This window comes from Gossypium raimondii, chromosome 13 (assembly GCF_025698545.1).
Source record: "Gossypium raimondii isolate GPD5lz chromosome 13, ASM2569854v1, whole genome shotgun sequence".
NCBI lineage: Eukaryota > Viridiplantae > Streptophyta > Magnoliopsida > Malvales > Malvaceae > Gossypium > Gossypium raimondii.
The window spans coordinates 53,450,566-53,465,605 of NC_068577.1; the positions used below are offsets into that span (position 1 = coordinate 53,450,566).

At 33.1% G+C, this 15,040-nt stretch overlaps 1 protein-coding gene across 1 annotated transcript; it reads left to right on the forward strand.

Annotated features, from left to right (window-relative positions):
* Positions 1-3,601: 3,601 nt before the first annotated feature.
* LOC105782109 (DExH-box ATP-dependent RNA helicase DExH10) lies at positions 3,602-14,194 on the forward strand. The gene is made up of 16 exons (XM_012606613.2): positions 3,602-4,829; positions 6,213-6,527; positions 6,655-6,759; positions 6,849-6,917; positions 7,376-7,543; positions 7,621-7,692; positions 7,765-7,881; positions 8,979-9,188; positions 9,273-9,431; positions 10,404-10,493; positions 10,661-10,753; positions 11,134-11,287; positions 12,237-12,385; positions 12,472-12,567; positions 12,844-12,936; positions 13,909-14,194. The coding sequence occupies exons 1-16, from the start codon at positions 3,858-3,860 to the stop codon at positions 14,017-14,019; spliced, it is 2,973 nt and encodes a 990-aa protein (XP_012462067.1). The 5' UTR covers positions 3,602-3,857; the 3' UTR covers positions 14,020-14,194.
* The last annotated feature ends 846 nt before the right edge of the window (positions 14,195-15,040 follow it).

Genomic DNA, 15,040 nt, shown 5'->3' on the forward strand with positions numbered 1-15,040 from the left:
TAAATGTAGTCGATTGAGTTTTAGCTCAATTGGTATCAACATTATTGTCAATGTAAGAAGATATGGATGTGAGTGTGTTGAATTGTATCTATCATACTATTTAAGGGTTAAGGAAAATGTTATAGATAGACTTGTCTAAGGGGAGTGGCATAAATACCTCATACTTGATATTGTAGATGTAATACCCCTACCCCGTATCCCTTGTCGGAACCGGGTTATGAAGTATTACCAGAGTTTATAGATTAAATAGACCGAAATTTCAAACATTTCATATCATTAAAACAAATCATCAAAGCATCATTTTAATTCAAATTATAAACATACCAAATCCAAATTAATTTGCCTAGTTCATGAGCACTTAAACATAGAATTAAATTCACATGCACCTATCTAGATTTAGTTCAATTTGTCATGCCATAAACTTCAAAAACAAACACATATTTATACGTATAAAACCAACCAAAATTAAACTTATAACCTCATTTACAATCAAACCACAAAATAACTATTATTTAGACACCTTAGGTACATGCAGACACAAATGATAAACATCACCACATTTGAGTTCAGGATCGTTGTTGGATGCTGAATCGGCGATCAAAAGCTAAGTACCTAACCCGCGCACGGGAAACAAAACCGTACGCTGAGTAAAACTCAGTGGTATTTCTATAATCCGAATAATTAAAGATAAGAAATTACAAATATACAATTGAAATATAAACACATATTAATATTTAAATATTACAACAACCATATCATTTTTCATTTGTTTCACAAATATCTCAATTCTCATACGTGCTATATAAATAGCTTTTCACAATTTAACTCACATTTCATTTATACAATTGTTTTATTCATTCCATACTCAATTCACTATTTCATTTCCTTTTCTTATACCATATCATTTCAATATCAATTATAGAACTTATTTATTCATTTACCCCTATTAACACGACTCAGACTCGGACGGATACACGGATCCAACCAACACACCAGTTTGGCACCCAGTGCCTCATCGGATAATTGGAAGTAATAATTTGACACTCAGTGTCTCATCGGCTAAACCGAAGTAAATTGGCACCCAGTGCCTTATCGAATTAATCTGAAGTAGTAAATTGACACTCAGTGTCTCATCGACTCGAAGTTAAAGAAATCCCTGAACTCTTCCAATCCTATGGCATTCTATCTATATCCGACTCAGCTCGATATAGTTAATAGGGTTTAATTTCACTTTCTAAATACAACCAATATTCAATTATCATATTTTCACATATATATTTATTTCAATTCAAATAATCAGTTCAATCCATTCAATCAACTTTTAATTCAATTCAATGTCAAAGTGCCAAATACTTCTCAACCACTTACCATAAGTATTAAATCAAAATACAACAATTAATAACTAGATTCGGATTATAGAAATACAAACCAATAACTCTGAGCTATTCGACGTCGACTTTATCTTTCCCCTTTTTAGTTGAGAATTTCGGTATGATGTTAGCTACGGAATTAAAACAATTAAAATTCATCAATACAATACTATTCAATCTCATATTTAATATTTCAATTTTTACTCAATATTTGTCTAAATTTCAATTTAGTCCCTAAACCGAAACTATCTTTTTTTCTTTACATTTAATTCTTTATTTTCATACAAATTCCACTTTAGACTAAATTTAACTCCCTATTTTTACTTAAATCCCTAAATTTTGAATTTTCACAATTTAGTCTCTATTACTCAAAATTTACAATTTATTCTACAATTCAATCTTTTTCATTTCCAACTTAAAATTTATCAATTTAATCCTTAATACTAAAATTATTCAACATTAACAATATCTAAAAATTCAATAATTTTTAAAATTTTGGCATGGATCGAGTAGTATTTAATACCGAATTCCAAAAACATAAAATTTATAAGAAAAATAAACTAAATTAACTAATCAATTGAACTTTGAACCCAAACAAACCCTTGCGTCTTTCTTTCTCTTTTTCTTTTTCTTTCTTTCATTTCTGTTTTCGTTTGGCTTTCTTTTCTTTCTTTCTTTCTTTTTATTTGTTTTATTATTATAATAATACATATATACTTATTAATTAAGTAAACATATTACCTTATGCTGCCTCAGAACAATAACATAATTGCTTCTTTAGTCCCTTTAATTTTTTAATTTATAATTCAACTTTCACCCTATATGCAATTTAGTCTTTATATCTAATTACTTTTAATTCAAATAAATTCACTTAACCGAAACCTAATTAATTACACAACTAGCTTCAGAATATTTTTAATGGGAACGGAGTCCGAGAATGCATTTTTAATTTGGTCCTTTTAATTAATTAACTATCGAAATGTTAAAATTTCTTAATGAAACTTTAATACCACCTTAATAACACTCCGTAAATATTTATAAAAATATTTACGGCTCAATTTATAAAAATAAGGTCCCAATACCTCAGCTTCCAAAACCACTTGAACTTAATAAATCACTTATATAACATAAACTATCAAATCAAAAACTTTTTTTAAAAATCACATTTGACTCGTAAATATTAAATAATAATATTTACGAACTTACTCGTCGGATTTGGTGGCCCCGAAACCACTGTTTTTTCGACATCACTGAAAAACGGACTGTTACAGTAGACTAGCCATCTTTCCAATTGAAATTGTAGACGGCATAATAGTCCTTCAAGTATTTGAATCAAACGCTCATTTTGGTTATTTTACGGGATCACAAACTCGTTTAGATTATCTACTAAAGTAAGTTATCTTAATCTCAATATAAATGTTCTTACAGTGCCACTTTTCATCAATTTGAACTTAGACAATGAATGAACTAATATTTGTTTGTTACAATTTCGCTATGTATGTAAAACATGAAAGATAGAAACACAAAAGACATAATAGTAAAATGTGAAATTAAATTTATTTATTTATTCATCGTTCAAATATATAAAAAAATATTTATATATTTACTACAATATGGACACATTTCCCAACACTTGTAGCCTTTTACTTCTATTTTATATATGGATAAAACTCTTTAAATTTAGCTCAAATGAGGCTAAATTGACATATTTCTATAAAAAGATTAATGTTATCAAAATTTGTTTTTATACCTACATTGTGATTTCACTTTAACGCTATGAAACAATTATATGGTTATTAAATCATTTTCCATATGTTGATGGTTGAAATCTCAAAGGGTGGATCGTTCGGACTATTTAATTAGGTGCTACAGGAGTTATTTCAAATTGTTTTCGTTATTGAATTTTTAATAATTTTAATCGAATTGATTGGATTGATCAAATTAATTGAATTAGTGGATTAATTGATTTAACCACCGATACAGTATAAAATAATTGATTTTTATATAATAAAATTACTATTTTCATTTATAAGGTATTTGATTTTTATTTTATTTTTAGGGTGTTTTAATACTTTATTTTATAATAAAAATACAAAATAGAAATATTGCGTCAATTTTTAATATAAAATAATAACTATTTGAATAATAATTATATTATTATGTCAATTAATTTTTTAAATCATAATGTTTCATGTGAATAAAATTATATAAGAAAATGGTTTTGTTTTCAAATTTCCTTCGAAATTTTAATTCCCTACCCACACTCAAATTCTCTTCCTGAGATACCCGCCGCCAAACAAGCCTCGTCTTTCTCCCTGACCCAAGCCCTCTCTTGCCTTCGAGTTTCCGACAGACAGGAAATTAATTAAGGTAATTTGAAACCCTAAACTTAACTTGAACATTATTTTATACATTTAGCCGCGAAATAGCGGCCACCACACCGCTACGCCACCGCTATTTGAGTCCCTGGTTCAGCAAACCCTTAGAATGGAAGAAGAACCAGCTGCACCAGGGAAGCGAAAGTCACCTGAAAAGTCAGATGTCACTGAGACCCCTAAGCAAGAATCTGCCCCCAAACGGAGAACACTAGCACGGACATGTGTGCATGAGGTCGCAGTTCCAAGCGGGTACGTTTCAACTAAAGACGAATCCATTCATGGCACACTCTCGAATCCTGCCTACAATGGGGAAATGGCTAAAACTTATCAGTTTGAGCTTGATCCTTTTCAGCAAGTTTCTGTAGCGTGCCTAGAAAGGAACGAGTCAGTTTTGGTTTCAGCACATACTTCTGCAGGTAAAACTGCGGTTGCTGAGTATGCCATTGCTATGGCCTTTAGAGATAAGCAAAGGGTCATATATACTTCACCGTTGAAAGCTTTGAGTAACCAGAAGTACAGGGAGCTGCATCAAGAGTTCAACGATGTGGGGCTGATGACTGGTGATGTTACCTTGTCTCCTAATGCCAGTTGTCTCGTCATGACAACAGAAATTCTTAGAGGGATGCTTTACAGGGGCTCAGAGGTTTTGAAGGAGGTTGCATGGGTTATTTTTGATGAAATTCATTATATGAAAGATAGGGAAAGAGGAGTTGTTTGGGAAGAGAGTATAATATTTTTGCCACCAGCAATAAAAATGGTTTTCCTTTCAGCAACCATGTCCAATGCCACTGAATTTGCAGAGTGGATTTGTCATTTACACAAACAGCCTTGCCATGTGGTGTACACGGATTTCCGGCCAACTCCTTTGCAGCATTATGTTTTCCCCATGGGTGGGAGTGGATTGTACCTTGTGGTTGATGAGAATGAGCAATTTAGGGAGGACAATTTTATGAAGCTCCAGGACTCATTTGTAAAGCAGAGACCCGGTGATTGGAGCAAGAATAAAGAAGGGAAGAGTGGTGGGAGAGCTACCAAAGGTGGGGGTGGTTCAGGGGGTTCTGACATATACAAAATCGTGAAGGTGTTGCTTCTACTTCATAATGCTGCTCTTGATTGCTTTATTAAGATGCTTATTATTATTGTTCAAAATATGCTTTCTTTGTTTCCTCTTCTTTATCATGCATCGCTAGATGTCTAATCCTTTGAGTCACTTTTTCTAGTAGGGAGGAATATCTGAAAACTTTTATCTCTAAGTAGTTTATATTAATAACACAATCAGTTCAAGAATTGTATGTAGTTCAAATGGAGGAGGAATTTTTGTTATGAGCAGAACCTGCATGGTTAGAATCTTCTGAATTGGCATGCAACTTTTTCTTTTCTCGAGTATTTAAAGTTGACATAGTCAACTATTTCTCTTCCTTCTGAAGCATAACTTCCAATTACGAAGGGCTTCTTTCTTTTGTTAAAATGTTATATGATGTTCCCATTTGAATGCCCAAAATGTTTTAGTGGGAAGGCTTCTTGTGTTGATGTAATTTTATCTTAGCAGGTGGTAATGCACTATAGGGAGCTGGTCTTGTTGTCTTCATGTATTTTCTTACAAAACATAGCATTTTGAATGGGATTAGTTTCAGGGTAGAGCATTCGTTTATTTGTGGTGTTCATTAGTTTCTCATTAATTTGCTTATGGATGTTGACCTTGTCTTTCTTGGTGTATGCTCCATTTATTTGGTGCAAAGATGTAACCTGTCAGATGATTTCAATAACTAATTTATGATAAGAAGGAAAAAAAACGATGATTGCATCAGTTTTAGCTAAGGAAAAAATGGTTTCCGTAGTCTCCAATTTGTATCCTGCAAGTATTAGTGGATAGAGAATGGGAGGATAACGGAAATAGTAAAGAGAATGTTTGGTTTTCAAGAACTGCTTATAGGTTGAACATTTTGAATTAAATATATCACCTTTTTTTTTATCTATGTTACTAATCATTGAGGATCTTTATGGTGGAAGTTGTGGGCCATTTTTCAAATAGAAGAATGCCTTGCCATATTCTGAACCGTAGGGAAGACCATGTTATGGGGGTAATAATGTGCTGAGAAATGTCAAAAAAAAAAAAAAACTCAGCAGTGCAAATCTCTTGATGGCATTCTTAAATCTTTGATTTTGATGATCCTGCTGCTAATATGCAATTAATTTTATTTGTGGCAAAGTCTGATATTTCAATATTTACCTTGCATGCTTTGGATTGTAGTCTTTCCTATTCATTCTTTCATTTGATCATGGTAAAAAGGAAATAGAGTTGGTAACAGGAGTGGTAGACAGTTTATCTAGTGTGTCTGAGCAGAGATAATGTTAAATGATTAGACCTGGTTAATAAACTTTTGGTCATCTATGCCAGCTACTGCTGTTATAATATTTTGTACATTATTACTTAATAGTTGCTTGTACTGTTTTGGAATTTCAGATGATTATGGAACGGAAATTTCACCCAGTCATTGTTTTTAGCTTCAGTAGAAGAGAGTGCGAATATCATGCAATGTCTATGTCTAAGCTTGACTTTAATACGAAAGAGGAGAAGGATGATGTAGAACAAGTTTTTCGCAATGCAGTACTGTGCTTGAATGAAGAAGATAGATGTTTGCCTGCCATTGAGTTAATGTTACCACTGCTTATGAGAGGCATTGCTGTACACCATTCTGGTCTTCTTCCTGTTATCAAAGAATTGGTGGAGCTTCTTTTCCAGGAAGGCCTTATAAAGGCACTTTTTGCCACAGAAACTGTAAGATCATCACAAGGAACCCAACCAACCTTCTTTCATGACATGCGCTTTATTTTACTGTTCATGTTTATTTATAGCTCTAATATTAATTTTGAGTATCTTCCATGATAAATTTTGTTTATTACAGTTTGCAATGGGTTTAAATATGCCAGCAAAAACTGTTGTATTCACTTCCGTTAAGAAGTGGGATGGTGATAGCCATCGGTATATAGGATCTGGTGAGTATATCCAGGTGAGTGAATATTCTGTTACCTTACTTTTAATCAATTGAGACAATTTCCAAAACATTGATGGTCATCTGCTTTGTTCTAAACTCTGTAGATGAGTGGAAGGGCAGGGCGCCGTGGCAAAGATGAACGTGGTATTTGTATTATTATGGTTGATGAGCAGGTAATTTTATCAATTGTCTTTATGTGCATTTGAAGTCCGCAACTATTCATCATTGTTTCACCAATTTTAGCAAGCCTTCCAATAAATTACTATTTAGTTTTGGTCTTCCAGGGTTTCATGTTGTATATAGCCTTTTTCACTGTAAATTCATATTTGTTGAAGTACTTTAATTTTAGATTAGAATCTTGGCTGGCTGAACAGTGGATACCCTTGTAGAGTGTTTTTAAAGAAGCCAACAAGTTTATGTACTGCCTTTTTCACTGTAAATTTATATTTATTGAGGTGCCATCTTTTTGAGTAGAACCTTCCAGGATTTCATGTTTTGTACTGCCTTTTTCATTGTACATTTATAATTAGAGTACTTCCTTTCTGGAGTAGAACCTTGGCTAGCATATATTGGATATTCTTGATGTATGTTTTTAAAGAAGCATACAAATTTACATTGCCTCTTCTTACAGATGGAGATGAATACACTCAAGGACATGGTTTTGGGTAAACCGGCTCCTTTAGTCAGTACTTTCAGACTCAGCTACTATTCAATTTTGAATTTAATGAGCCGTGCGGAAGGGCAGATGACTGCTGAGCACGTGATAAGGAACTCATTCCACCAGTTTCAGTATGAGAAGGTCTCTGCTGAGTTTTTGTCCTCTTTTGCACAAGCATAGGGTGCACGGAATAACTTGTGGACATTTGTCTGTTTCAGGCCTTACCTGATATAGGGAAGAAAGTTTCAAAGCTGGAGCAGGAAGCTGACTTGCTAGATGCTTCTGGAGAGGTAATCACCTTCCTTCTGTAATGTGTTTTGACAATTTTTTGAGTCAGTATAAAGATTTATGTATATCTGCAGGCTGAGGTAGCTGAATATCATAAACTAAAACTTGAATTAGCCCAGTTAGAGAAGAAGTTGATGTCAGAAATCACTAGGCCTGAAAGAGTACTTTATTATCTCGATCCTGGACGGCTGGTATGTGCTCATTGTACTTGGTGTTGATTATTATCACTGTTTGCTCATTAGTTTTTGAATATGTTGTACAACAGATAAGTTTATGTGTTATTTATCATTTGTAAGTTCCTTAAAGTATACTTTTCTGCTATAAGTATCCATATGAAAACTCTCCATTTAGCAAACATTTCAGTCAAACTTTTTATTTTTCATTTGAAATGGATTCCTATGTATTTAAGGTCATCATGCAACTCCTGTTAGAGATGGGTTAAGTTGAAAACTTGTACCATTTGTTTGTCCGTCCCATTTAGGTATGGCTGCAAAGCAAAAGCAGCTTGTCCTTATTATTTCCATTGGTCCATGCACATATTCATTTCTGATCTTTTGTCTGATTTCTTATACAGCAAATATACCAAGTTGTTGTCACATAAAAAAGTCAAAATGAATTTTATTTAAATGCCATCCATGAATTAGGTTGCTTATGTTAAAGATGAATTTGAGACACTGGATTTGGAGTTAATTTGCTATATAAAATGCGAGAATGAATTTCCTACAGTATGCACAATTTAGTGAAGATTAAAGTCCTATATATTTTAAAGTTATAAAAAGATGCATTGTAAATTCGCAAATACCTATAGGCATTTCAAATTCTTCTATAAATGGGGGTCAACAAATCCTTGAATTGGAAATAATCATGAAGGTTATATTTGCACATGCTTTAGCACACAATTTATTCTAATTTCAAAATCTACATCCCTTCATTTAAATCTTATTTACCACACACAAATAGGTTTTTTACATGTTGCAGAGTTCTTTGGATAGAAAATTGTATTTCAGTAACTAGATAAATAGCTGTGTGCTTTCTGGATGATTGTTTTATTCCAAATAGTGTGTGCATATATACACACATATACGTCTTGCTTGCCACTTGAGTTTTTCCTGTCTCAGTGTTGTCTAGGTTGTTTAAATACTAGAATTCATGCTTAAATATCATAACTTGAATAATTTGTCCTACTATTAAGTGTTGGATACATGTTGCACATAACTTGGAGATATACTGTTGGGTTTGTACTTATTAGTAGATTTTGACACTTGGATTCAAACATTGCTTATTGCAGATCAAAGTAAGAGAAGGCAGTACAGACTGGGGCTGGGGAGTGGTAGTTAATGTTGTTAAAAGGACCCCTGCAGGATTAGGTGCATTGCCTGCACGTGGTGGTGGTTATATTGTGGATACATTACTTCATTGTTCGCCCGGTTCTAGTGAGAATGGTGTACGACCAAAACCATGCCCTCCCTGTCTGGGGGAGAAGGGTGAAATGCATGTGGTAAGTTGACACTGCAAAGTTTCAAAAATTAAACTTCAGCATGGTCCTTTGAAGTATCTAATCTTCAATTTTCACATGCTTTAGGTTCCTGTCCAGTTGCCTCTTATTTCTGCTCTGAGTAAAATTAAAGTGTCCATACCAGCTGATCTTCGGCCACCTGAAGCCAGGCAGAGTTTATTACTTGCAGTGCAGGAGCTAGGGACTCGATTTCCACAAGGCCTTCCAAAACTTAATCCTGTTACGGTAACTATTCATAATATCCAGATATAGTTAGATATTTTTCCTAGTGAAACCAGGAGAGAATGCTGAAAACTTTTTCCTTTTGGTTCATTTGTTAATTGGTATTGATAGCTGGACATTGGAACTCGTGCTCTTTTTCTGTTTCATGGTCTCATCTTCCACTCAGTCAATCAGAAATTATCCAAGAACTCTAGATAATTAAAATCTTAATTAAAGATCAACTCTACGAAGTCTAGCAATAGGAAGAGATTAAATAAGTATTAACCTACCTTTGGAGGATCATGTTTGCACTTAAGATTCAGGAATAAGACAACTAGCTAAGAACACAGTGAAACTGAAGCCCTAATAATTTATTTAAACTCAAAATAAGATCTTTGGCATTGTGATTGAAAGCAATCGCAGCTGCAGGCTCTTTGCTGCTTTTTTGATTTAGATCAAATTTACCTCAATTGTGATTTTTATGGAAATATTGTTTCTAGTTTTGTGTTATGTTAGCAGATTTGGTAATTAAGAGAAATGCAATTCGTTCGGAACGCCAGGTGAGCCCTAAGACTGATTCCATCTAAAAAGGAAAATTTCCAAAATTCCCCTAGGGGTACACGGATCAGGGAAAGCTACAACACCACTTGTACATGACAAATAGGCTTAGCCCATATTCATGAAATAGAGTACGAAATATCTAGTTCAAATTATTACAAATATGAAAATAACAAAGCATCTCCTTCCATGGTTGCATTATCTGTGGTAGCTGTCCCTTAACAAGAATTTCTACTGGGTTCTGTATCCACTTCACATTTTCACTCTTTGTTGTACTTTTATTGCTTAAAATTATGCTCTTTATTCTGTTTTCCTATGAACATATTGAGGAGTAGTAGAAGCACATATCAACAACATGCTTTAAATTCTAAATTAAGTTGTGGTGAGAGAACCTTGGGTACGAATAAGAAGTTATTGTTGATTTATATTGATTTGCAGGACATGAAAATTGAAGATCAAGAAATTGTTGAGTTAGTGAAACAAATTGAGGAACATGAAAAGAAGTTGTTTGCTCATCCACTCCACAAGGTTTTCCATATTACTTCAAGTTTGGCTTTCCATTCTATTGTTTTTGTTAGAGAATGCACTAGCATTATAATTACACTACTTTGTGTGTTGTAATCTCAAGATACTAACGTGTAGTTGTTGGAAGCAATCTATTAAGCATTATACTTACACTACTTTGTGCGTTGTAGTCTCAAGATGAGCATCAAATTAGATCTTTTCAGAGGAAGGCAGAGGTGAATCATGAGATTCAACAGCTCAAGTCAAAAATGCGTGATTCCCAGGTACTGCATTTCACTTATGTATGTGGATGTGACATGACCTTGAAAATTGGATGATGCTTGTATTAGATTTGGCTTCAAGCAGAAATGTCAAAACCTAAACTCCTTCCTACTTATCTAACTTTTTTCAATTTGTTTCAATGCTTTGCTAAATTGATAAATCTTAGTAGACATAAGATTTAACCAAAATGATCTTTTCACATGAAAGAATCAATAATAAGTAAATGGTTAATTGATAAACTTGAAAACTTTAATTGCAAATAAGAAGAAATGAAAAGTATTAGTTAATTAATGGAAGTATAATAATTAAATCAAGAAATAATCTGTTAGCAAATATTAATTAATGAAAGTATAATAATTAAAGTTTCCTTTTCCTCTTGCAGCTTCAAAAATTCCGTGATGAACTTAAGAACCGTTCAAGGGTCCTGAAGAAGTTAGGCCATATTGATGCTGATGGTGTTGTTCAGTTGAAGGGACGGGCAGCCTGCTTGATAGACACTGGAGATGAACTGCTTGTGACAGAACTGATGTTTAATGGTGAGTTTGAACTGCTGTTGTCTTATCCAATTTGTTGTACATATGACCTTGTCCTATCAATAGGTATTTAATATTTTCCTTTCCAGGCTGGATTGGTTGATCTAGTGATGCTAGAATTTTATACATGTTAGTATTAAAAGGATTCTTATAATGGCTTAGTATCATCATATTCTTTTTACAAACAGAATACAAGTTAAATTATTATAATTCTGTTAGTAATACAAAAAAAAAGGTCTAGATTAGATTTTTTTTAGAAACAAAAGTTAATGAAATCCATTCATTTATCTTATCTATGTTAACTCCAGCAGTTAATGTTGTTTATCTTTCCCTTTCGGATTGTGCCTAGTTTTTTTTGCCTATTATTTAAACAGATAAAAGCAGGATCTTTGCTTACTACTAGAATTTATGAGCAATTGATTGCTGATTTACAACATGATGATTCTTGGACAGTTGGACGTTGTGTATATTTCAAATCAGTTAAAAGAATAGGATGGGGGGAATATTTTTCTTTGCGGAAATATCTATGGATATTCACCTTAGCTAATTAAAATGTAAGAAAGAACCTCACTCAAAAGAGTGAATAAAAAATCTACACTACTGAGGAAATTACTTAAATATGACAAAATTTGATATTAAGCATATTGAGTGCTGTTTTCTAGTATGTACTGGTAAGCCCAAATAACTGTAACCCATATAAATTTATGATCTTTTTCATGTTGTAGGAGGTTAAATAACACTTGCACTACACCCGTTTCTTTGTTGAATCATCAATTATTCAAATTAACTTACAGATCAGTAAGGGGAGTTTGAAGTTTAAAAACAGTATGATTTCATGGCTTGTCATTTTGCTGCGTGCAAAAGTTCAACCTTAGAGCTGATTTGGTGAATCATTGCGCTTGGTATTTTGAGTTTTCTATTGTGTTCATGGTTCTAACAATTTTTTTGTCAGGTACATTCAGTGATCTTGATCATCACCAAGTAGCAGCCCTTGCAAGTTGTTTCATTCCAGTAGATAAATCAAGTGAACAAATACAGTTGAGGACAGAGATTGCCAAACCATTACAGCAACTCCAAGAAAGTGCAAGAAAAATAGCAGAGGTTCTTCATCTGTCAATTTCTCTTGTTCATATAGTTATTCTCTTACCACAAATAAAATAATTAGAAGCATCTCTTACTGGTTGCAGATACAACATGAATGCAAATTGGATGTAAACATCGACGAGTATGTAGAATCAACTGTAAGACCATTTTTGATGGATGTGATTTATTGTTGGTCGAAGGTTAGTGCCTCTGCTTGGAAAAGGTCGCTGTCCGTTCAATATTTGCATCTGGTTCCAGTTTAAATTTATAGTATTTGGAAATCAATTTCCACTATTATTTATCTGATTGCATATGAACTCTTTCTCTAAAGTATTTTTAACAGATTTTTTGTTCCGTCATTAGTAAGTTTTATTCAGATGTCTAGGTGCCTGCTCTGGTTGGGCATGTTGTTTCCTTTTTCAATTTCTTTATTAATTGATTGTTAGTTTTACTCATGTTTTGATTGTTTTCCTCAGGGTGCAACTTTTGCAGAGGTAATACAGATGACTGATATATTTGAGGGTAGCATTATTAGGAGTGCTAGAAGGCTTGATGAGTTTCTGAACCAGGTAAGTTGATCACAGAAATCCTACTATTTTGCTCCTTCTCCTTCCCATATTTTTGTGATACGGATGCTTTTCTGCTTTAATTTTCCATTTTTGGCTATTAGGACTGTTTCCCAACATTCAGCTGATATGGCTATAAGTCTAGCAATTTTGTCATGATTGGTAGGAGAGGGTTTGTATAATTGTGTTAATACTATAATCTTGTCGGCCCATTTTGACTCAAAATTGTCTTAGAGAAGTCAACCTGTGCGGCCCGTTTATGACCTGCTTAACCTTTTCTACCAGTTATGCTATAATAGTGTCAACCAATATAAATTGGAAATGTAGGTAATATAATGGTAATCAAAAGAAGAAAACCCTGAAATTGATACTTAGCCGTTCTCGTATTTGAAAACTCATCAACTAAGCTTCCAAGTTGCTGTTTCTTCCAATCTTCCCTCACCTCACCTGCAACCCATCTTATCTCCACCTCCTTTCTCTCCATCCACCAATCTTTCCACCTTGATTTACTTGTCCCTTGCTGCACATTCCACCAAACATTTCCTTGTCTTCAATAATTATTTTGTTGCCATTCATTTTTATTTGCATGAATTTTAACTTTGAATTATCTGGAGTCAAGATTGCAAGTTTAAAAGGGAGGGGTTATAACTTACAAGTCCCTCATTGTTTAAGCATTTTCTATCGAGCCATGTCTTCTAACTTTGAATAAATTTATTAATTGTATGGTGGAACCTGCTTTGAAAAACATGTTTCATGCCCAGGGCTCGTGTTGTGTTTGTGTCAAACCATATGTCGGATTGTTATGTCACTGTCTCTAGGATACAATTATAACTTACAATGAGAATGTTTCTCTCTTGCTTGAATGTTAATATAGGAATGTCTCTGGTGGATGGTCATGTCAATATGGCTTTCCTCTGCTTTGATTTATTCTAATTAGAAAGGAATTGTGTTAAAAGTTGTATTTATTGCACCCAGCTCTGCGCTGCCGCTCAAGCTGTTGGAGAAGTCAATTTGGAGAGTAAGTTCGCCGCAGCAAGTGAAAGCCTACGTCGAGGCATCATGTTCGCCAACTCCCTTTATCTGTAAGATTGTGTTTTTGCCATGGAAATAGACGTAAAAGCTTTGTGCGGTCTAATGATACATTGACACCCATAGATTTCTCCTCTTCGTCTTCTAAAATGTAATCCTGCCTTCCTAATTCTATCCCTTTTTTTAGTTTATTATGCTCAGGAAGTGCAGCTCTAAATTTTGTTTATTATCATCAGCTTTGTAATAACTCCATGCTGTACGTATTATGTTTTTGAAAACATAACTGAAACTGAATGGAAAAGATAATCGAACCAAACCGAATGACTGGTTTAGATTGGTTTGGTTCTTTAATTTCTTTTTAAAAAAATATTTTTTATCTAGTATTTTAAGATTATTTTTACTAGCACTAACCGAATTATGGGCTGCAAAAGAAAAGTGAGTGGAGGGATGGGAGGGAGGAGTAGAAAATGAGGAGAAAAAATGGAACCAATTATTTCTCATTCTAATCTATAAAAATTAATTTTTTTCAAATTGGAAAAATGAGAAAAATGTATAAGTTAGTTCAAAATTATAAATTTTTCTTTTTTTTTTCTTAATTTTCAAGATGAAAATAAAGAGCAATATTTTCTCATTTTTTCTACTTGCATCATTTTTAGCATTCTTTTTTTTAGAAAAAAAAAAGGACCTCTAGCACCAACCGAAATATGCGATGCAAAAGAAAACTATTGGTTGGCATGGTTCTATTTTCATGGATTAGTGGAGAATCATCTATTTTATTAAGATCTAATTTATATTTGGCAATTTCATCATTTAATATTTGATCTAATACCTTATCATACATATTTAATAATCATAAAGTTAAGGTATAATATACATAATTTGGGTTTGAGTTTTTACTGATTTAATTTCTGGGCTAGTGTTTTTCAAATTTAAAATTTTAATTTAATTTATTCAATCTCAAATTATTTCAAGTTTGGATTTTGGCCGTTTTAAATTCAATTTCTTTTTTATCTTCAAATCAGATTGACTTTAAAAAAATTCGAATTTAGTGTTTTTCTGTACTCAAGTTTATCTTGTT